Source organism: Martes martes (assembly GCF_963455335.1).
Source record: "Martes martes genome assembly, chromosome: 17".
Lineage (NCBI taxonomy): Eukaryota > Metazoa > Chordata > Mammalia > Carnivora > Mustelidae > Martes > Martes martes.
The window spans coordinates 32,478,279-32,502,204 of NC_137905.1; the positions used below are offsets into that span (position 1 = coordinate 32,478,279).

Sequence of the window (23,926 nt, forward strand, 5' to 3'; positions counted from 1 at the left end):
AAACTGTCCACTTTCACTCTACCGGAACCTTTTCATCCAGACATCAACGTTTATTTCCATATATGTTTTACCAAAAAACATTCGGTTTCATATTTTTTATGTTGTTTTAGTTAGTTTAGTTACAGACCCAGCACATAAGGGTTTTTGTTTTATTTTGTTCTTAAGATTAGAATCCTTCTAGTTACCCATGTGCTGGATTTGCGGGATCTGGCATCTAGTACAAGGTTCAGTAAATATTGTCAAAGGGAAGACAGAAACAAGGGGGACAGGGGCAGAAGCCTGGAGTCAGGGAAGAGGGAAGGATGATAGAAAAAGAAGAGTGGTAGGAAGAGGGAGGGAAGGGAGAAAGAGAGGAAAGGAAGAGAGGGAAAGAGAGAGGAGGGAGGAAAGAGAAAGGAACAGAGAGGACGGGAGGGAGAAATGGAAAGACTGGCGGACAGAGTTAGAGAGAGGATGAGAGAGACAGAAACAGAGAGACAGAGAGAGAGACAATGAGACAGAGACAGAGAGAGGAAGGGAAGGAGAGACAGAGGGAGACGGACAATCAGATCCACAGAGACAGAAAAAAGGAGAGAAGGACGGAGGGAAGAAAGAGAGGGACGGAGGTAGAGAGGGTAGAAGAGGGAAAGAGAAAGGTGAGGAAGGGAAGAGAAGAGAGAGGCAAGAAATTCTGAGCAGTGAACCCCGCCCCCCGACTCGGACTCCGCCCCCAGCCCGGACTCCGCCCCCGGCCTGCGGGTTGCAGAGCCACCTCCAGCCGCCAGGGGCCGCCACGGGCAGCCGGCCGCACCCAGCGCGCGCGGCGGGCCCTCTCTCCCGCCTCCGCGCCGGCCGCTTGCAGCCCAGCCGCCGCTCTCGGGCTACGGCCGGGTCTCGCGCGCCGTCTTCTCGTGAGGGGCCTCGCGCCTCCCGGCGCACGCCGTCCCCCTGCCTCGCGGCGCGGGGTCTCGAGGGCCCCGCTCCCGCCCTCCGCTTGCCTGGCCCGGACCGGAAGCGGCGCCGCACGGCCTGGGCCTGGCGCGGGGGGCGGGCACCGGGGCCCGGTCGGATATGGGCAAGAAGCACAAGAAACACAAGTCGGACAAACACCTCTATGAGGGTGAGGAGTGGGCCGCGGTGCGGGGGCGGCGGGCCCGCGGCGGCTCCGGGCTTGAGGGGTGGGGGTGGGAGTGGGGGAGGGAGGAGGGTCCTCGCTTCTTCGAGACCACTCTCGAGCTCCGGAGGCGGGCCGGGGACCGCACCTCCCACGGGCAGGCCGGGACCCGCGAAGGGGGCGCGGCCCGTCGGAGGCCGCGCAGACCCCAGGCGGGGGGCCGCATTCGAACCCCAGACCCCTGGTCCCCGGCGGGGCTCTTGCCGGGAGGTGTGAGACGGCCCCCAGAGGCCCGCAGCGTTCGGGACACCCTCGGGGCAAGTGTCCGTCAGTCAACAGGTGCTTCGCGGGGCGCCCATTGCGTGCTCAAAGCCGCCGCGGTCGTGACGCCCATTCTCCCTCTGCCCACGCTGCCTCTGCATTGTGGACGCTGCCCCGCGCGTCCGCCGGTAATCCAGACTTTCTCCTTTTGTTTAAGAGTATGTAGAGAAGCCCTTGAAGCTGGTCCTCAAAGTGGGAGGGAACGAGGTCACCGAGCTCTCCACGGGCAGCTCGGGGCACGACTCAAGCCTCTTCGAAGACAAAAACGATCATGACAAACACAAGGACAGAAAGCGGAAAAAGCGAAAGAAAGGAGAGAAGCAGCTTCCAGGGGAAGAAAAGGGGAGAAAACGGAGACGAGTAAAGGTAAATGTTGTTGCGTGGCTTCCGTGTTGCTGGGGGTACCCCCTTTTCAAGAGTTCCCGTCGCCCGCTGGCAGCCTCACTTTATTCTCTTTGTATCTAGCGAGACGCTAAAACGCCTGTAAAATCAGCCTTGTTTGGAGGCGGAGCAGGGCAGCACAGAAACACGAATCACCTGTGAGTTTCAGCAACTCTCGATTTAATTATACTCTTAGTCTCACAGCAGGTGAGTGAGCAGCTAAGTCCTGAACTTCAGGAGCAGTGTCAGAGTATTTTCTCCACCCAGGAAAGGTAAAAGTCGTGCTCAGAAAAGCCTCAGTGTTGGAGCTTTGTCAAAAATCATCAGGTCAGGGGCCCCTGGGTGGCTCAGTGGGTTAAAGCCTCTGCCTTCGGCTCAGGTCATGATCCCAGAGTCCTGCTCAGCCGGGAGCCTGCTTCCCTTCCTCTCTCGCTGCCTGCCTCTCTGCCTACAGTGATCTCTGTCTGTCAAATAAATAAACAAAATCTTAAAAAAAAAAAATTGTCAGTTCAGAAGTGAACGAGATCTGCTGGGTTCAGATTTTGTTCTGAAGTAAATACTATAATGCCAGATATATAATGAGCAGCTTTGATCTTTTTTTTTTTAAGATTTTATTCATTTATCTGACAGAGAGAGATCAGAAGTAGGCAGAGAGGCGCAGAGAGAGAGAGGAGGAAGCAGGCTCCCTGCTGAGCAGAGAGCCCGATGCGGGACTCTATCCCAGGATCCCGAGATCATGACCCCAGCCGAAGGCAGAGGCTTAACCCACTGAGCCACCCAGGTGCCCGAGCAGCTTTGATCTTAAAGCTTGAGTCTGTTGAAGAGAAAATTCGATCAGAGACCTTTAAGGGATATGACACACCAGTGATAAAAATAAGCATTTTCTTAACCATTTGCAGTTAATAGGAAAAAGGAGGGGGGGAGTAGGAGCTGTTGGTTCACAAGCGGGGCAAAAGAATAATAATTAACTTTCATGGATGATCATACACATATCTGGAATTGTCCTAGACTTCTGCACTTCCCACATTTAACCTGTCCCTGAGTGACTTACTAAATCCATTACTAGGTCTTGAGATAGATTTCCATGAGTTAGCTTTGTAATTTTTCTTGTTTATATGTACCAGCAATGTTCTATTCCATGTGATTAAACACATGGTAAGTCACTAAATCTTAGAGACTCTTTAGAATTTCTTAAATCTGTTATTTTTTGCCTCAATTTTTAGTTGCCTTTGGGTAGGCTGTGTCAGTGTATAGAACTATCTAATGTTTTCTTCCATATGCTATATGCATACGATTTAAGAAATTCAAGCAATACAGAAGTGAATAAAAGGCAATAAATTTTCCTCACCTTAGTCCCTCACATAGTCTCTTTTTTTAAATTATTTTTTGTTATTTGTAAAATAGTTCATGAACATATTTTTAAAAAATTAAAGAGTACTTCAAGGCTTTTAACACAAAAGCAATCTCCTACCCCAGCTTAGAGTTTTACTTCCCAAACTTTTCGGGGTTTTTTGGGATATCTGTCTTTTTTAAATGTAGGTATTTCCTGATTTATCAGTTTATATCTTTTACAGATCTGTATAAAAAATGAGAATTTAAATTAGCATTCTAATACTGCTTCCTGTCCCCAGTTTCTCTTCCTCTGTTCTCCCAGTATAGGTATACCACAGTTGTTGGTTAAATCAGTATTCACTGTTTAATTATCATTCACTGATGGCAAGTAAAAGAAATACAGATCTGGTCTTTGTCCCTCATTAATTACTTCATTGGTTTGGTTATTATGTACCAATTCTTCCCAAACTTTTTTTTTTTTTTTAAGATTTTATTTATTTATTTATTTGACAGAGAGGGAGGGATCACAAGTAGGCAGAGGCGGGGGGGGGGGGGCAGGCTCCCTGCTGAGTAGAGGGCCCAATGCGCCTGGATCCCAGGACTCTGAGATCATGACCTGAGCCGAAGGCAGAGGCTTAACCCACTGAGCCACACAGGCACCCCTCTTCCCAAACTCTTGACAGATTTATAAAATCCATCTGATTTCTGTTTTTCACATGGCCAAACAGTTGCCCTCTTCTTGAGAGATCCATCTTGTAGCCCTCTGTGACCTCCTGCTCTAGTCTGGATTATTTGTTCTCTAGGCCTTCTAGGACCCTCCTTTGCCTCTTGCCTGGATCCCATGTTATATTTACTCCCTTTTTCTGGTGGAATCTTAATTTTAGGAACTTCCTAAGAAAGCATTCATAGGAGGTAGGTTTTTCTAAATCCTTATGTGATTGAACATCTTTAGTCTACCCTAATATAGTCTGCTCCTATAGCTTGATAGTTCCACTCAGCGTCGAATTCCAGAGTAAAAATTCTGTCTCCTAGAATTTTGAAAGCATCTTCTTCTCTCATTGTCCTTGTTTTGTTTTTTTAAGATTTTATTTATTTATTTGACAGAGATCACAAGTAGGCAGAGAGAGAGGGGGAAGCAGGCTCGATCCCAGGACCCTGGGTTCATGACCTGAGCCGAAGGGAGAGGCTGTAACCCACTGAGCTACCCAGGTGCCCCTCATTATCCTTGTTTTCCTAGCACCCTGTTCTTGTTTTTCCCTGAGAATACTAATTGATGGGTTTGTTGCCTTTTTTTTTCCCCTGTTTTCTTTTGCTCCCTGCTTTGTCTCTTTATTTCCCCTCAAGTTCTTCAGTTTATTTTCTTGGTCTCCTCTTTTTACGTTAACCGCATCCCTTATCTGGTGTCTGTTGAGCCTTCCTAGTCTGTCTCTATTTCCATGTGCCACACAGCAGCCTGATGAAATACTCTGTGTCTAGACAGTTTGTCAGCTGGAGAGTCACTAAATAGAGATCCGGTCATTTTGGTGGATCCCCCAGGTGTCTGTTCTCCAAAGAAAAATCCCTCCTGAAGCAAGGTTATTACCTGACCGCTGGTATTTCAGGAGCCAACCAGGGAAGGAGACTGAAGGTCTTCCCAGCCACTGCTCGTTTTCAGTCCAGCATTTTCTCCCCACTCCTGACTGGCATCCAATCTGGAGACTTTCTGGTTCCTGGTGGCTCCAGGTTTGAGCTTTTCCAGGTTTCTGGGATTTGAACTCTTCTCCTAGGTGGCCACTTCTGCACGGAGGAGGTAGCTTGCTGTCTGTGATCTGCACGCTCCTCCAGTTGCCTCTCATCTCTCAGGTGTGTGGGCTACTTTCATCCCCTGTAGTCTGTTCTCTACTTTGTTCATCTCATTTAACTGGGAGGTGAGGTCATCCCTTTTAACCACTTCCAATTTTAGTCCTGGCATCATAACACCAGCTGATAGGCTTGTGTTCTTCATTTCTTTTATCACTTACCTCATTCTTTTTATTAACTACATAGTATTTGGTTATATTGATGTACCTTATTTTATTTTATATTATGTCTAAATGCTATAAATAAAGCTGCAGTGAGTCTCATGGACACAAATCTCTGTATAATTTTATAAGGATATTTTCAGGATAAGTTCCTGAAATTCTCCCCGTCTGTTCCAGCCACTCTGGTCTTTCTTGACTGTAGCTCTAAATGTCATTAGCCTTCATTATATTTTGATTCCATTGTAAATTAAGATGCTTTTGCATCCATAGTCTTACTTGGACAGAACACCCTGCAGAATAGGACAGGTAGGTTAGTTTCCATTTTATAAAAGGTAAAATGGAAACTCCGAGAAGTGAAGTGAATTTGTGCTAGGTCCCATTTCCCCAGGATTCAGGACCAGGGACCAGGGACATACTCTGAGATGTCGTTGTTTCTATAGAGGCTGTTTGGGTCATTTTTTTTTTTGCAGGCCAGACTGGGGATGGGGAGAGGTATTCTTTTGATAGTGTTGTCTAGGTAGGGAGGCTTCAGAAGGACATTCCTCTCTGAGCTATGTTCTGGATCTCCAGGGAGTTCTAGGAACAGCAGTCGTCTCCGGTCTCTTCTTGGGGAGAATCAGCTGTATGACACCCATGGGCCTCGGAGCAGCTGGGGGATGTGTGGTTCTGAGGGAGGAGTGAGGCTTCTGTCAGTTCCATGCAGCAGGAGGAAGAATGCAGGGAAAAGATAAAGCATGCCCTTTCCCTTTTAAAGCATTTTTCTGAAAGGCATATGTAACTTCTGCTTATATTTCATCACACAGAACTTACTTAACCACATGGCCACCCTAGCTGCTGGGGAGGCTGGGAAGTGTCTTTTGGTTGGGGAAGGGAATGGAGGATCTGTTACTTGTGGAAGATAAAGTTTTGGGGAAGCACACACACATAAAACATAAAACCCTATGATTTTTCAGAAGTGTTTGAGTTAAGCAATACTCTTCTCTTCAGTATGGAAGGCCCTGGTTATATTAGTTTAAAATGCCCAAACAGATACATTAGTATCTGTATTTCTCTGTGTAGAGTGGTGACATTTAATACCAACCAGAGCATTACGAGTACTATATGTGTGTGTATACTTTTGTTTTAATCAGGCCATCATTTAGACACCACCCCTATGAAAGTGTGTTGTGTTTTTTTTTCCCCTGAGCCTTTGAATGCTGAGTGATTGGCAAGGAATTTGTGTGCTGGCATAATTCTTACTATGTATAACATCACCCTTTCCTAAAGGTCCAGCTTTACATTTTCAAGTTATTTATTTCCACATCATATAATAAAATAACAGCTGATGAAAAATGCTCACATCATTTGGCCTAGTAATACAGGCACAGGAGGGCAGTGAAGTAAAACTGAGGGGCAGTAAGTAAAATTCTGTGTCGGCCATTACACTGATAGTGTCGCGATTTATGAAAACTACAGAAGTGTTTACAGAACCATTTTAAGTGAAATAACAACCATTCACACATAACACACATACCTAATTACTAAAAAAACTGCATGAATACTGTACACAGAATGCATACATGTTACAGGCTGGGCCCTGCGTTTACTGTTTAATATATGTTGTCTCTCCTTACTCTTGACCATAATCTATGAAGCTGGCATTACCATCTCTTCTTTTAAAATGGTGGTAAAATACATTTAGCATAAACTTTACCATCTTAACTATCTTTAAATGTCCTGTTCAGTACTGTGGAGTATACTTACATTATTATACATTGAATTTCCAGAACTTTTTTATACCTGTTCAACAACTCTCCATATCCCCCACCCTCCACCATTCTGCTTTCTCTCTCTCTGAGTGTGACTACTCTAGGTGTCTCATAGAGGTGGAATCACACAGTATTTGTCTTTTTGTGACTGGCTCGTTTTACTTCGTATACTCTCCTGGATGTTCATCCATGTTGTGGCAGGTGTTAGAATTTTCCTCCTTTTTAAGGCTGAATGATACTGGGTTGTATGAATATACCATGTTTTGTTTATCCATTCATCATCAGTGGACACCTGGTTTGCTTCTACCTCTTGGCTATGATAAATATTGCTGCTGCTGTTAACATGGTCATATAAGTATCTCTCCAGGAATCTGTTCTTTCAGATACATATCCAAAAGGAGAAGTGCCAGATCATACCATCTGCTCTTTTACAGATGAGAAGACTAAGGCTCAGAGAGGTTAGTAAGTTGCTCATAGTCACACAGTGCCAGAACAGGAACTCAAATCCTGCACTCAGGAGGTCATTAACATAAAAAGAGTTGTTAGAGTGGACAACGCCCTCCACTCCCTTTGTAGGAGTGGGAGGTTAAAATCTGTGTCCTAACAGAAGCAGAGAGTTCTAGCTCCAAGAGGCTCTGGAGAGGCGCTGGGGCTGGTTGGGGGGAATCACAGAAGACTTTGCTCAGGAGGCTGCATTTGAGCGGGTCTTTAGAAGTTAGAACATTGTGATGTTACACTGCATGGTTCAGGCAACATGGGATCAACTGTACTCTGAGCTATATTTGTAACATAGGTTCCTTTCATCTTGTACAATTAAATGTGAAGGATCCTGTGTGTACGGCCGTGAGTATGGCCCTTTATTGGCTACTGCAGAGATTTTCAAAGGTAATCTGATGACCCAGTTTTCACCTGCGCACTGATTTAGAAGCGATGCCTGAAGAGAACGCCACCGCGCTGCAGAGAGAAGCGGAGGTTAGGACGCTGCATACCAGCAAGGGCTGAGAACGGTTGCAGGGAGCTGGGCCAGTGTGAGGGTGTATATAAGGGACAGAAAGGAGTTTTCTTTTTAAGCACAGAATAAAGGAAGGGGGGTAAGGGATGAGACCTGAACCGCAGGTGAGGTGTCAGAGGAAGAAGTTTGAACTTGAATATGTTGACCCTAAGCAGTCAGAGACTTTCTGAGTGGAGGAATGATAAAAGTTGAGCGCCTTAGTAATGTTAATCTGTTAGCAGCATCTAGCAGCTATTGAAGAGCAGAGGCTGGGTGTAAGGAGAACTACCTAGAAGGTTTTCTAATGAAAGAGCTCAGATGAGAGCTCTGAATTCCTTTATTGAAACTCAGACCCGTGCTCCTGAAAAACATAATCGTAACCCAAATTCTGTCTTAACAGCTTTGCAAGTCAGCTTCAGGTTTAGATGCCAAAGATGTTAGACTAGTCCCTTTGCTAGAGATCTTAGCAGGATAAAATGAGAGATTTTTTTTAAATTTTTAATCATAAGCATTAATGTATAGGATATTTATAAAGCTGAGGTTAAAACTTTTAATGAGAATTTTAAGCCATCATATAATAAATTCCAATAAGCACCTATTTTATTAAAGCACTAAACTAGATTCCAAGGGGGATACATACTCAAAACCAACATTTGAGTGTTTATTGTATGCCATCATGTTTACTGTCTTCTTACAAATAACAGATGTGGGATAGGTCCTGTTAGTATCTCATTGTATTGCTGAGCTGGGGCATAGAGGATGAGATAGCTCATAACCACAGAGAAGAAATGAATGACTATAATTAAACAGAATGAAAATTCAGTCAAAACAATTCACTGATTTGTTTGGTGTGACATCTGCCACACCCAGGATCTCATGGCAGAAAATCCTCCCACTCTGGTTTCCTCCTGAGGCTATTCTCTTTTTGTTGTGTGTGTGTGTGTGTGTGTGTGTGTGTGTGTGTGTGTATGTTTAACCTTTTTTCTTTTTCTTTTTTTTTTTTTTTAAATCTCTGCACCCAGCATGGGGCTTGAACTCACAATCCTGAGGTCAAGAATCACATGCTCTACCAAATGAGCCAGCCAGGTGCCCCTAAAGTTTATTTGTGTATTTTTTGTGTGTGTGTGGTAACCTCTATACCAATGTGGGGCTCGAAGCCATGATCCTGAGATCAAGAGTCACACTTCCAAATGAGCGAGCTGTGCCACTACAGAAGGAAGGACTCTAAAAGCATAAGAGTAGGGACACCTGGGTGGCTCAGTTGGTTAAGCAGCTGCCTTCGGCTCAGGTCACGATCCCAGCGTCCTGGGATCGAGTCCCACATCGGGCTCCTTGCCCCGCAGGGAGCCTGCTTCTCCCTCTGCCACTCTGTCTGCCTGTGCTCGCTCGCTCTCTCTCTCTCTCTCTGACAAGTAAATAAATAAAATCTTAAAAAAAAAAAAAGCATAAGAGTAGTGTTGCTTCTCTGATGGAAAGGCTTTTTATTCATTTATTTATTCAGCAGACATTTACTGGACACATCTTGTGTGCCAGACTTTGTACTAGATTCAAATGAGGAAGATTAAAAAAATACAGTTCCTGCCATATAGGAGGAGCTCAGAGTTGGGCTGGGAAAGCAGATGTAAAAGGTTAGATAAACTTCATGGCCTGGTAAATTCTAGCAGAGGTATAAATAAAGTGTTCTGGGAGTCCAGAGGAAAGCGTTTCTCATTTTGTCTTGGGAAGCTGGGGGAAGACAAAGGAGACCTAACGACTAAATTGTGCAGCAGATGCTGTTTTCAATCTGTTGATGCTCTTTTGCCGGAATGAAGCATCACTGCAAAGTAGTAAGACTGACTTTTCAATTACATTCTAAAATCACCTGTTACAGGGAAGTTCTGGAATTATTTTGCACATTGGAAGCATTATTTGAATATAGTTAGAGATCTTCGTATCTAGATCTAGATCTCCAAAAGTAGTCAACCTGGAGGATAGTCCTTAAAACTAAGGACTTCAGCTGTTAATTTGCATATTTCACTTTCCCTTTTCATGCTGTTTCCTGTAATAATTCTGCAAGTATTATGTGTTAGGCATTGTTGAGCTTGGGGGTACAGAGCTGAAAATAACAGGGGACCCTACCCACAAGGAACTCCAGGGACAGAGGCAGATGTGTTTGTAACATAGTACAGTGAGAGTTGGAATCAATATGAACAGAGATTTGCTTCAAAAGTGTCATTCACAAAGGAATAACTTGCCATTGAGTTGTGAATAAATTAGAGTCTGAAATTAAGTCCAGTGTGTTTGTAGTTAATAGAAAGCCATGGTTCCTCTGCTGCCTGGACCTTCTTGCACAGAGGATACTTCCTCTGTCTGGAATGCTCTTTCTACCCCCGCCCCGTACCTCCCCAGCCCTCCCCCACCCCCCTGCCGCCTGGCTAAATTCTGTTCTTCAGATCTCAGCTCAGATGTTACTTCCTTATAGAAGCCTTCCCACACTTGTCCAGTCTAAATTAGATTCACCCGACAGTTACTCTCCCCATGAAATCTGTTTGGGTTTTTTTAATGAGTTGTTTAATGTGTGTCTCTGTTGTTAACATTCTCGGCTACCTAAGGGCAGGGCTGTGTGTGTTTTATCCACCAGTGTGTATCCACACAGTAGAACCTCATTTATTTGCTGAATACATGAATGAATGAGTGAACACTGTGAGTAAGTACTTTACTGGAATTTCACATACACTGTCTTATTTCATCCTCAAAACAAGCTTCTGAGGTACTATTGTATGGTTTTTTTTTTTACGATTTTATTTATTTGAGAGAAAGAGGGAGCACACCAGGGGAGGGGCAGAGGGAGAAGCAGACTTTGCACAGTGCAGGGAGCCAGAAGCAAGGCTGGGCTCAATCCTAGGACGCTGAGATTATAACCTGAGCCAAAGGCAAACGACTTAACTGATGGAGCCACTCAGGTGCCCCTTTTGTGTATGTTAGAGATAAGAAAATTAGTCCCCCAAAATTACATAGTTTATCTACAATCTGATAGCTAATAAGTGGCAAACCCATTTATAAACTGAGCCCATTTATAAACTGTAACTAAACCCTCTTCCTTGGCTACCTGAAGTTAAATGGCTCTAGTATTTTTGTTTCATTCTCTATATGTAACTGACAGAATGCACTAACTATTGAGCATAACTATGTAAACTTTTTTGGTTTTACATCTCTGTAACCTTTAGTAAGGGACATTCGCAGGAAGATTCTATACTATATTCTGAATCATGAAGAAAATAAGAAGGTTGAAATCAGAATTTTAAGTGGAGAGGGAACTGTAGAGCTCAAAGCGTCTTGTTCTGTAAATGAAACAGAGTGAGTGAGTGGGGTAACCTGTTCAAGAACACATTCTGGTAAACTAGATACCAGGTCTCCTATTTCCTAATCTGCCAGTAACACATTACAGTATCTCCATTCAGTTTAGGGTAGTTTCTGAGTGTAGGTTTTTATATTCTCTTTCTCTTCTGGACCCTAGCCCAGAAGGCTATATTCTCTTGTCATTGAAAATAAGGTGGTTACTGTAGACCAGGCTGACGAGATAAAGTTATCAGGTAGTACCTTCCTTTGGTACTTTTTCAACTTTTCTATTGCTTGACCTCATTTCACCATCTCATTGACATTCTAGGATAAATAAAATCAGCAGTTAAATCTCTATCTTATGGATGATGAAGAGGCCTCGTGATAAAGGAGTTGCCTAAGAAGGGCACAGAGTGTGTTAAGGATGAAGCTGGGGCTAGAACATGAGCAGCAACCATGGCCGATGCCACCTAGTTTTATAAATAAAGTTTTATGGGAACACAGCCACACTCATTCATTATGTATTGTCTGTGGCTGTTTTCATGCCAACGGCAAAGGTTAGTAGTTGTGACAGACCTTATGGACCACAAAACTAAATTATATACTATCTGACCATTTACCAGAAAAGTTTGCCAACCCCTGCTCTAGATTCCTGGCACTATGGCCCTAGTTCTTTCCACCTAGGAGAGTGCTTTGCCTTTCAAGCTGTCCTCACTCCACAAGTTACATTTACTAGGAAGGAATCTGAGTCTGTAGGGGGTCTTTTTCCATTGAGCAGATTTAAACCTGCCAGCCTACAAAAGATTCATGCCAGGTTTTCTGGGCAAAAGATACAAACTTTCCAAAGTCAAGATTTGCTGCTCCAGAGTCTGTCACGAAGCCATAAAAAACAGACACCAATCAGCTCGATAGTAACTGAGATCAAGGGCATGATGAGTGCAGTTTATAGCATTTTTCTCTGGAGCTTTTAAGCCAGTCATATATTCTGTATTAGATGCTTTGGACCCTTAGAAGGGAAGCCCTGTATCAGTGATACTCACTGTGTTTCCTATAGCAGCAACACCCTAATGGCCTGGAATCGTGTTGGTAATACTCATAGGCTCTACCTTAGACCCTGGAGACAGGGCCAAGATATTAAGGTTTTGGCAAACTCTTTAGGTGATTCTGATGTACACTGAAGCTTGAAAACCTAATTGGAACTCAGAATTTACACGTCTAGCAATTTCCCAGCTGATGGTGCTGGTCAAGGAGCACGCTTTGAGAACCACTGCCCTAGGTACTAGGACAATAAATGAGGACATAAGCCAAGAAAATAGTTTTGGAGTTGATAAGATCCTGTGGAGAATCTTGATTCTCAGAGGCATAAAACAGACATTTTTGGACAATTTTATTAGAAATTTAATTTTAAATGATAAAACTGCTACCTGGATACCAACCACCCAGCTTTAGCAGATTTCAGCATTGTACCTTTTGCTTGATGTTTTTTGGTTTTGGGGATTTTGTTTTTGTTTTTAAGAAATAAGAGTATAGATCCAGTTGAAGCCTTTTGTATATTCTTCCAGAATCTCATTCCTCTCTCCCTTGCACTAGAGTGAACCATTTTCATGAGTTTCATGTGCATCGCTTGCATACTTGTTTTTGTAATTTTACTACTTCTGTATAGATCTGTGAATAATATACATATATGCGTTTTCAAACTACAAAACTAGTAACACTTATTCTCAACTTTTGTCTCTAGAAATTATATTTTTTAACATTTTGATACAGTGTAACTTTAGCCTATTAATTTTGCCTGCTGTCTAAATATTCATAATTTATTAATCCATTTTCCTTTTGGTGGATACTGGATTGTTCATAATTTTTTACTATTTCAGAGTGTGGCAATAAGTATTCTTATACCTATCCTTCATGTATACTGTGTGAAAGGAAGTTTCTTTAGGGTGTATGCCCAAGAATAGAATAGCTGAGTAGTAGGGTAAGGCATCATCAGCCTTACTAGATATTGTTAATTGTTCTAGTGATTATACCTATTTACTCACCCATCTATAAGGTATGAGAGCCCAGTTTCTCTACATTTTCATCAAGATTTGACATTTTCAGGCATTTTAATCTTCGTCAATCAGATATGAAATGCATTCTAGTTTTTAAATTTATAATTCCCAGAGTTCTCAAGAGTTTGAGCTTGTTTTCATATCTTTTGATTGCAGGTTTCTTGTAGGAATTACCTGTGATATCCTTTACCCATTTTCTACCCATTTTCCTTTTTACCTAAATTTTACCTGAATAAATGCTCTTTGTGATTTTTGCTAATACTTTATATGAGATTTTTGTGTTAGAAGTACTTTATCTCATTGAAAGCTAGTGTTTTGGCTTTGCTTCTGGGTAAGAAAATCTTTCCCTACTCTTGGGTCATGAAGATTCCTTATATTTATCTGAAGTTTTAAAGCTTTGCTTTGTACATTTAAGTCTTTAATCTACCTGAAATTTCCTTTTGTGTATGATACGAAGGAGAGATCTAATTTTATTTTCTTTCTCGTGTAGATATCCAGTTATCCCAGCACTACCCTTTTGTCATTGATTTATGATGCCACCCCTGATATAACAAGACTTTTCTATGTGCACAAGTCTGTTTCTGGACTCTGTATGTTGGTCTGTTTGTCTGTCAGATCACATTGTCTTAATTATTATCACTTTATACAAATACTATCTGATACGACACATCTTATTGTGATTTTTTTTCAAAATTGTGTAGATTATTCTTGATGACTCACTCTTCAAGATAAATTCTATGATTGGCTTGTCAAATTTCATGAAAAATTCTGTCCTAAATTTTCACTGACATTACATTTTACTTATAGATTACTTGGGAGAGAATTGATCATCTTTCAGTTCATGAACATGGTATATCTCCTTTATTCTGGTCTTCCACAATGAACTTTCAATAATGTTTCATAATTTTTCCCAAATGGTATTGGGCATCTTTTATTAGATTTATTCCTAGGTATGTTATCTTTTGTGAATTGTAATTATTTTTCTAATTGGTTATTTCTGGGATATAGAAGCACTACCTCCCACCCCCGCCCTTGCCCTTGAACTGTGATTCTCTCCTTTTCCAGTAGATGGCAGTAAAATACATTAAGATTTCATTATTAAGACTCTCTTTTCTGAGTGATTTTGGGGGGTTTTTTGCTTTTAGGTTTTGTGTTTTTGTTTTTGTTTTGTTTTTTTTTCAGTGAAATGAGTATTATTTGTTTTTATGGTATTAATTCTGAAGTATTTCTAAAGTATTTCCCTTTGTTCCACTTAGGAGGATAAAAAGAAGCGAGATCGGGACCGCCTGGAGAATGAGGCAGAAAAAGACCTCCAGTGCCAGGCCCCTGTAAGATTAGACTTGCCTCCTGAGAAGCCTCTTGCAAGCTCTTTAGCCAAACAAGAAGGTTGGTATAACTCTGAATTAACTACTATGAATGAGGAAGCTGAAATTATTTTAAGGGTTGTAGCCAGGGAAAGTGGGTTTTTAGTTTTTAAGTTATATTTTAAAAGCTTAATTGAATTTTTTAAAGTGTTCTTTTTTCTGTCACTGCATAAGAGCTTTAAATGAGCTTCAATTTTGAGTTGAAATTTTCATAGTTCAGTATATTTGTAAGAGAAATAGAATTGCTGTGTGAGATAGTTAATGATGTATATGAGGTAACTCATAGAAAATAAGCTAAACAATACTCTCTAGAATCTTCCTTTTGAAAATACTCTCTCCCTTTCTTCTTTGCTTTAGAAGTAGAACAGACACCCCTTCAAGAAGCTTTGAATCAACTGATGAGACAATTACAGAGGTAAATGGTTTTTCCAACATTTTTATAACTTGGAAATTAAAATGGGAAATATAGGATCCAAACCACTTCTCTATTTTTGATTATTTAAAGCCACATTTTGTGGCCTAAATCCAAATGTACTTGATTTTAAAGTGGATGATAAATATTTTGCCTGGCAGTAGAAAGTACTTTAAGAAGCTGACTTTAAAATGTTCTCCTTTGGTTTGTTTTAACTGGCAACTTGGAGAGTGTTACATAATACTCTTAATGGCAAATTTCTCTTTAAAGTAAGTTCTGATGTTGAAACTTTAAACCAGGAATAAACAATACAGATATTTTCACTTCGCTAATAGATGAAAATACCTTCTATATATTTGTTCAGTGTTTATCGTGCTGTGAATATTCAGTAATTATTAAGTCTGGAAGAAGAAATAAACCAAAGAGAATTTGTGACCCTTTCTTACATGCAAAATTTTGTTCTAAAAATTACAGTATCTAGAGTAAACCAATGTTAAGTTCATAAAAGGGGGAAAAAATAACTCCATCTTTATCAAAATACATATTTTTGATACCTGTCTCTACTCAGAATTTGAATTTTAAGTTCAAAGACCTATTATTTGCAGAGGATTCATGGGTGGAGGGCATGCATTCTCTTAGTGAACTTTCTTCTCACTGGGTTGTCCTGTGTCGACCCCAGAACACATTGCAAATCATTTTGTAAGTTAAAGCCTCTTGTGCTCTTGGTATTCACCACCTCTCCAGCTTTGAAATTAAGACGAGAAGTTAGTAGCCTCTCTCCCTTTTTGGTGTTACAGGATAAATGAGAAAATTACATCTCAAGTCTTTACACTTAAGTAAGTCATTCATTACTTGTCCCCAAATTTGAACAGGTAAGCAGTAGGTGTTCTCTATTAGACTGTATGATTTTGAAGTGGTTTTGCTCCCTTTGAAGTTTTATTTTTTGTAACATAAGACCAGGATGTAGCTTAATGATGTCAACTTAAAAGAAATCCACTTAACAGGGTTTCTCTTAGGAGTGCCTGGGTGGCTCAGTTGGTTAAGCATCTGCCTTCACCTCAGGTCATGATAATCAGGTCCTGGGGTTGAGTCCCACATTGGGCTCCTTGCTCAATGGGAGCCTGCTTCCCCCTCTGCCTCTCCCCGTTTGTGACATCTCTCTCTCTCTCTCTCTCAAATAAATAAATAAAATCTTTAAAGAAAAGGTCTCTCTTAGTCCAGGGATATTGACATTTCTCCGAACATTTTGGGAATTAGAACTCAGAGCCACATTTTTTTAATGCTCATTAGTGATTCCTCCTCCTTCGCCTCAGCCCAAATGCTGGTAAATGGTGTAGTTGGTTAGGGTTCTGTTAAAATGTCTGATTCAAGGGTGGGTATAGATAATTTGCTCTGAAGAAGTCCTCCAGAGATGATCAGTGTTGTTATGCATAGTAACTACTGTAGACAGACTGGGTATTTTTGCTTATTCTTTATTTTCTAGTCTCACCACCTAGGCATCCTGCTAAGGAAAAACAAACAGCTGAGTTTAGATTCCAGCTCTATCTTCTATTAGATTTATGACCTGATAGACAACAAAAACAAAAAACAACTGATAGACAACAAAAACAAAAACAAAAAAATTGACCTATGAGCCCCAGTTCCCTCATCTCTAAGTGAGGCGCCACCACCTTGATGGTTTTTGTAAGGATTTGATAAGAAATACATCAGGCACCTTCCATTGGGCCTGTATATGGTAAATACATTCTGAAAGTTGCTCTTATTACTACTGGTTTTTTTTTTAAGATTTTATTTATTTATTTGACAGAGAGAGATCACAAGTAGACAGAGAGGCAGGCAGAGAAAGAGGGAAGCAGGCTCCCTGCCGAGCAGAGAGCCTGATGCGGGACTCGATCCCAGGACCCTGAGATCATGACCTGAGCCGAAGGCAGCGGCTTAACCCACTGAGCCACCCAGGCGCCCCTTATTACTACTTTTTAAACCATTTTTATTGTTATGATTATTTGGAGTAAGAAAACTTTGCTTTGCCAAATTTCCAGAGGAGAAAATCAGTCTAATGACCTAATCATACACAGTGGTCTTCAACCCTGTCAGTACTAGGATTACCAAGCCCAAATACTGCAATACCAGTACTCAGTACCAGTGCCTGGACAGACCCTCCTTCCCAGGAGATTCTGATGTAGTGAGTCTAGGATGAGCTGTCTTCTCCCTACCTCCTAAACCTGGGGGTTTTTTTTTTTAAAGCTCCTCTCTTGATTCTCATGCACAGCCAGAATTGAGAGCCTACAATAGAAAGCACTGGTTCTTAAGTTTGGGGGTCATATGAGGACCTTTTTAATGGCAGTTTTTTGAGTACTCCCCTACACACACTAAAGTCAGAGCCACTGATTAAGAAAATACAGATACTCATGTGAATTGTGTGGCCCACCAGGAGTCCACAGCTTACAGTTATAAATCAGTATGGAAGATTGTAGGTGTGCATTTATAGTTATTCTTTCCATCTTTTCCCCTATGGTTGAAAAAAATATATAGTGCTTATCTCCCAAAAGCCATGACGTTGGTCAGTTAGTCTTAGATCTTTTGCTTCTTTTTTCCCTGTGTAGGAGGTGCTACAGATTTATTAGCCTGCATATTTTAAAAAATTCTCTGTCTTAAGGGTACAGCTGGTATGTAAAACTCTTAACCTTGTTATTATGAGTCTTTAAAACCATTCCTTCAGGGGCACCTGGGTGGCTTAGTTAGGCATCTGCCTTAGGCTCAGGTGATAATCTCAGGGTCCTGGGATTAAGCCCCCACGTAGGGTTCCCTACTCAGTGGGGAGCCTGCTTCTCTCTCTCCCACTCTCCCTGCTGTGCTCACTCTCCCTCTCTCTCTGTCAAATAAATAAAATAAAGTCTTTTTAAAAATAAAATCATTCCTGGGACGCCTGGATGGCTCAGTTGGTTGAGCGGCTGCCTTCGGCTCAGGTCATGATCCTGGGGTCCTGGGATCGAGTCCCACATCGGGCTCCTTGCTCAGAGGGGAGCCTGCTTCTTCCTCTGCCTCTGCCTGCCTCTCCGTCTGCCTGTGCTCACTCTCTCTGATAAATAAATAAAATCTTTTAAAAAATAAAAAAATAAAAAATAAATAAAATCATTCCTTCAATTTGCAGTGAAGAGCATGTTAGCATACTACAGATTCTTTCTGTACTGAAATGTTTCCCCTGACTTTTGCGCCCAGACCAGTAGGTTTGTTTGCAGTAGAAATAAAACTGCCTTTTTCATATCTTCACAGAAAAGACCCAAGTGCTTTCTTTTCATTTCCTGTGACTGATTTTATTGCTCCCGGCTACTCCATGATCATTAAGCACCCAATGGACTTTAGTACCATGAAAGAAAAGATTAAGAACAATGATTACCAGTCCATAGAAGAACTAAAGGTAACCATAGTTACTTATGTTGTGATTAGAAAACTAACCAAAGTAACAGAACTATTCAGTTGAGAGTCGAACTCTTGGGTACTGTATATATACAGTCTTGGTAAAAGTCTGCATATCTGGTAATACGAGGCTTTCTCATTAACTTATTTTGCAGAGAATTAAATTTATTTTAATATCCAAAATGTTTGTATATTTCTGTCTCAGAAAACATTTTTGAGCTTGGTGATAGAAAACCAGACAAACTAAGCCACCTGCTGTCTTTTTATTATTTGGGGGCATTTTAGAAAAATTTTGAATTTCATATGTTCTGCAGTGTATATTCTCAAACTTTAAAATGAAAAAATGTCCAATTTTTCATTTCAGACCAATACAGGTAAAATTGATACTTAAGTGAAAGTTGTGACAAAGTAGTTTCCTTTTCTGTTTCTAGACAGCTGAAGTGTAGCATGTCTCAAATAGAGGAGAAGTTGGCTTGTCCAGAAATAGTAAACAAAAGTTTAATTACACTTCTCTTTGATGAAAGTCAGTTGCTTCCCAAACTCAATTTGGCTATATTTGTTGAGCATGTTTTCTTCAAAAGAGAGGAAGGGAATTTTTTAAAAAGTGAAGAACACATTAGGGACGAGAGGATGATGTGTGTGCCTGATGTTACAGTGGAAGATTTTCCATCTTTAAGTAGTCGTGGTGTGTATTGATTTCAGCAGCATACTTTTCATTTTGACCTTCAAAGAAAGGAACCATGTGTTTTCAAAAATTTTCTCTGTATCAAACCGCCCAAACTTAACTGGTTTAGATAATACCTATTTTACGTTTATTTTTTCTACATGAACTTTGTAGTATTCATCTGACCTAAATACTAGACCCTAATTGGTTAGATTATCTTTTTACCTTTTTTTAATCCACATATCAATCGGTTGAGATTTATGAATAAAACTAGTATTTAATTCTGTCTTTCCTATCCATTTGAATGCATAGATAACATTCCACTTACTCTGGAAACCTGAATTACGTTCTCTTGTATTCACAGAAAAGGAAGCTTTCCAAACTTCTCATCTGGTGAAAGTTAGGCTAGAAAGGTTTATTTCAGCATATTTCTGACCTTCTTACTGCTTAGTGGAAAAAAATTTTCACAGGGTTGTTTTTTTTTTCTTTTAGTGAATAGTTTTCCTCTGATCTTTCTCTTACAATGACAGGAGAGAGGAGAAATGTGCGCCCTACGTGTTTTTGCACAAATGATTATTAAGATTTGTTGTAACTAAAATAAACTAATACTCTCACTTTTCGGAGTTTTCTACACTACTGCATTTTCCTTTGGGGAAAAATCAATAGCCTGATGTAATATTAATTAGTTAATTCAGCTCATTAAGCTGTTCAGTTTTTTTTTAATTACTTGAAAAGTATGCAGAAAGGTCATTTAACTTTTTGAATGACCAAGTGCCATTACCCCAGAGCCCAATAAAGCCTAGCACATGACAGGATTCGTGGAATCTACACATTTCCTTAACAGATGAGATCAGTGGAATAATCCAGTACTCTCTTGCCGGTTAGAGGCCCCGTGGTCCCTTGGTATAAGTAGTTATTACCTGATGTCCTTCCTCAATTGCCTCCCATTTCCCAAAATATATATTTAGTAATTCTGAATGGAATAGAAGCTTTTCAGAAAACCAATAGCCAGGGTCCTTAACCTGGGGTCCTCTGGATGGAAGCCACAGATGGGCCTTTGAGGGGGAACCTGCTAAAATTTCATGGAAAATTTTGTGTTCAATTTGGTGTGTATATATATGCTTGAGGAGTGGATGAATGGCTTTCATCACATTCTGGAAGATGCAGGTCCTAGCAAATTCTTATTGACTACAGATTTGACCAGGGACAAAGATCCACAGGTACTTCCATCTACTTTAACACCAGACTTCTTGTGAACCTTGAGTCTGTCTTCTCATATGCTTTCAGATAATACTAAGTCTACCTATCTTGTTCTATTTAAGTGTCCTAAGCTGTCATCACTAGTTATTAAATATTTAAATAGTAAATAATAAATTTATTAAATATTACCACCTAATAGTGGGGTTTGAATATTTGTTTTGGATATGGAGGAAGAGTTTGTTTAGGGGGAATTTTTTGTTGTTGGGTTTTTACCATTTTAGCTCTGACCTTGGCATAATCACTGCCACGTTTATACAGTGTAAAAAATTACTTAACCATAAAACTATGCAGTGGCATTGAGCTCTCCAGCACATGTAGGTACTTTGAAATTTAACCCAAAAGTACAGTTTTGATAATTTGGCTACTCTGATTACATGTTCCAACTCTTTTGAGGTTGTATGGTTTATTTCACATTGGCATGATTTTGTAGCATTCAGTAATTTGTTTAGCTTATGATAGCTAACACTTAAAATTAGTGTAAATATTTTAACATTTTTGCTCAGTTAATTTGAATTTCCTAAAAAATATTGTGATAATTTAGCCCTGTCATAGTTTTCATCAAAATTTGAAATTATTTAATTCATAAATGGAAATTTAAGATGTTTGTTTTAAAATCAGGAGTAGTATTTTTTAATTACATGAACTCAGTTAAGATTATTCTGGGGGTGGGTGGGGGGCTCAGCCTGTTACCGGTCCAGCTCTTGATTTGGGCTCAGGTCATGGTCTCAGGGTCATGAGATCAAGCCCCACGTCAGACTCTGTGCTGGGTAAGGAGCCTGCTTAGGATTCTTTCTCCCTCTCCCTTTGTCCATTCTCCTAATCCCCCTCCCCCACCACCCACTCTGGATCGCGTTTTCTCTCTCAAAAAAAAACCAATTTTTTTATAATTATTCTATTAAATAGAAGTATTTTCTTCCAATTCTTTTTGTGTGTGTTAAGGTTATAGTGAAGAAATCCATTAAATTTCATCTTAGGATCTAAACATTTATGTAGTTCATTTAAAAAGTCTTAAGAATCTGGAAAGGAATGTAGTGCAATATTTAAATTAACTTAGTCTTTGTTAGTTTTAAAACTTACTAAATTGCTTTAATGTTGTTTAATAAACAGTGAAAGGAAAGGACAGGGTTTTTTGTTGTTTTTATCTGCTTTAATTTGTCAAGGACCTGTATGATTTCAAACAGGGACTAAAAGGTGCTTTGTTTTGTTTTAAATGCATTTTTCTTCTTAATGTTCTCTCTGCAGGATAACTTCAAACTAATGTGTACTAATGCTATGATTTACAACAAACCTGAGACCATTTATTATAAAGCTGCAAAGAAGCTGTTGCACTCAGGGATGAAAATTCTTAGCCAGGTAAAGGAAATTCTTTGTCATAAATAGTAACTGTTATAAAATCTGTATACCTTTGTTTTTTGGTTAGAGTGATAGAGATCCAGTACAATATTAGCTTTATAGGCAGATTATATTAAAGTAGGAAATATTCAATGAAGAAAGTTTTCATACAAAGAAAATTGAAGCAGGAAATTCTCATTTGGAATTGATACAAATAAATACTGGCATTCACTACTAATATTTATTGAGAGGCTGTTGAATAGGTTAGTATTCAAATAGATTTATATTTGCTGTGAAAGAAACATCACCTGGAATTCCAGGATTAGATTGATTATGAGGACTTTTAGAGGGGAAAGCTCTCTACTTCCCTTTAAAGGATGGAATCTGATGTTGAAGCGTAGGAACTCCTCCACTACAAAGAGAATTCCAGTGAGCAGTAACCTGCTCGTTGCCACCTCCCCACGGGAGCACTCTCCCTGGAAGGACCAGAACTGGTACCATAGCAGGGTGGCAGAGGTGGGAGGGACGCTTCATCATCAAGCTTCATGAGACAGCACAAACACGATAGTTTATTCAAAAGCGAGGTTAGTGGCAGAAAAGAATAGGTGCCATCTCAGAACAACCACTGATGAAAGGCAGGGTGGGGAGGGGGATTGAGGGCCTCGCTGTGCACCTGCTGGGAGAAAAGGAGAGCTCACAAAATAAGTCATGTCTTTTGAGGTTTTACTCATGGCTGAGTAGGATGGGAAATGAACTGAGATGATCCTGGAGACTTACCATGGCAGGAAGTTGGAGTTCTGGTTTTAGCTCTTGCTCTTGGTTGTGGACCTCGGGCAAGACATGAACCACGCTGGGCCTTGGTGTTCTCACGTGTGTAAAAGGTTTAAAGTGCAGTCTCCCAAGATAATTGCAAGTATTAGGGTGCCAGCTCTCAGAGCTAGGGTAGGCAGGAGACTGCGAGAAAGGAGAGCAAGACAGGAAAGGGATTTTGCGAAGAAGAGGCAAGTGGGGGTATAAGTCAGGAAACATGAGGAAGAAATCAGAATGAAGAGCTTGGGCCCAGACTCAGAGGAGTTAGAGGAGAGTAGGAATGAGTCATGTGTAGATGCACAGGGTTTCCCACTTGTTACAGTGACCATCTGTATCACAGTTTTACATTTGAAGAATTGTCTTGGTGTGCAGATGTCTGAGTATGGGCTTGGCTCTCAATGATTCTCAGATCCATTTAACTGGGAAGGAAAAATATTTGCGTTGGTGATGATTCTTGTACTCCTAGTGTTCAGGCGGCATCAGGTCCTGCCCTTTCCTACAGACTTAAGCAACTGTAATGTAAACCAGTTACCCGTCTTTGGCAAAATCTACAAAGGAAAGGGGACTATAAAATGTCTATCCCACTCCTTGCAGGAAGACTCAATCCAGCCCCAAGCCATATTCCAGGTTTAAAAAATCTGCAAATGCTTGTTATTACATTTGAAATGAAAGTGCATCCTGCAGATGTAGTCTTTAGTCACCCCAAAATATGCACATTAAATTTTTGGGAGAAGTTGAATTTGCAGTATCCCAAGTAAATTTATCAACTTTGATTTACCATGATTTTCTTTTCTTCACATAATATAGTTAATATAACATGCAAAAGATTCCGGTATCTCTTGAATTTTATTGGGGGTGGGATGGCTGGAAGCACAGAAAATAAACTTTCTTCTCCACTTTCCCTTTTCTCTCTCTGTTGTCTTCCTTTTTTTCAGATCTCTTCCTGTTGAGGAGCCCTACCCATCCTGTGTTATAGCTTCCTGTTGACTGTTCTCTCCACCCTAAATGGGAGGGATCCTTACAACAGTGATTTTTAAATGTTTAAATTTAGATCTTCTGAGTTAACTCTTCTAATAGTGGTACTCTCAATGGAGGCCAGCACACCCTTCCCATGAATGGTGTCTTTTTAAAAGAGATCACTGGTTTTGAATGTTCAGTGTAAAGATTATAGAGCAGCCATTTATCATTTAGTAGCGACTATTAGTAGACATTTTTATAAAGAGTGGACATAGTCGAATAACTTTTTTGCTCTCCTAGATAAATATTAGAATGCTGCATTATACTACAAAGAATAATGCAGCCTACTCTTTGTAGCACAGTGGCTTTAGAATCAAAGTTCAAGTCCTGGCTGTGCACTCGAGTTGCTGAGTGACCTTGCCCGGCCTCGGTAGTCCTTACCTCGTGGAGCCAGGCAGCCATGCAGGATGCATGT

The 23,926-nt window shown here is 40.7% G+C and overlaps 1 protein-coding gene across 2 annotated transcripts in view; it reads left to right on the forward strand.

The window, feature by feature from the left end:
• Window positions 1-734: 734 nt before the first annotated feature.
• Window positions 735-23,926, forward strand: part of BRD7 (bromodomain containing 7) — a 35,154-nt gene continuing 11,962 nt past the window's right edge. The window contains exons 1-6 of one of the 2 annotated variants that reach the window (XM_080827905.1): window positions 735-1,099; window positions 1,572-1,780; window positions 14,492-14,621; window positions 14,957-15,014; window positions 18,285-18,429; window positions 21,595-21,705. In XM_080827905.1, the coding sequence (XP_080684031.1) occupies window positions 1,051-1,099; window positions 1,572-1,780; window positions 14,492-14,621; window positions 14,957-15,014; window positions 18,285-18,429; window positions 21,595-21,705 (702 nt within the window). In that variant the 5' untranslated portion in view covers window positions 735-1,050. The remainder of the gene's footprint in view (window positions 1,100-1,571; window positions 1,781-14,491; window positions 14,622-14,956; window positions 15,015-18,284; window positions 18,430-21,594; window positions 21,706-23,926) is intronic. The other variant, XM_080827906.1, reaches the window with a different exon arrangement.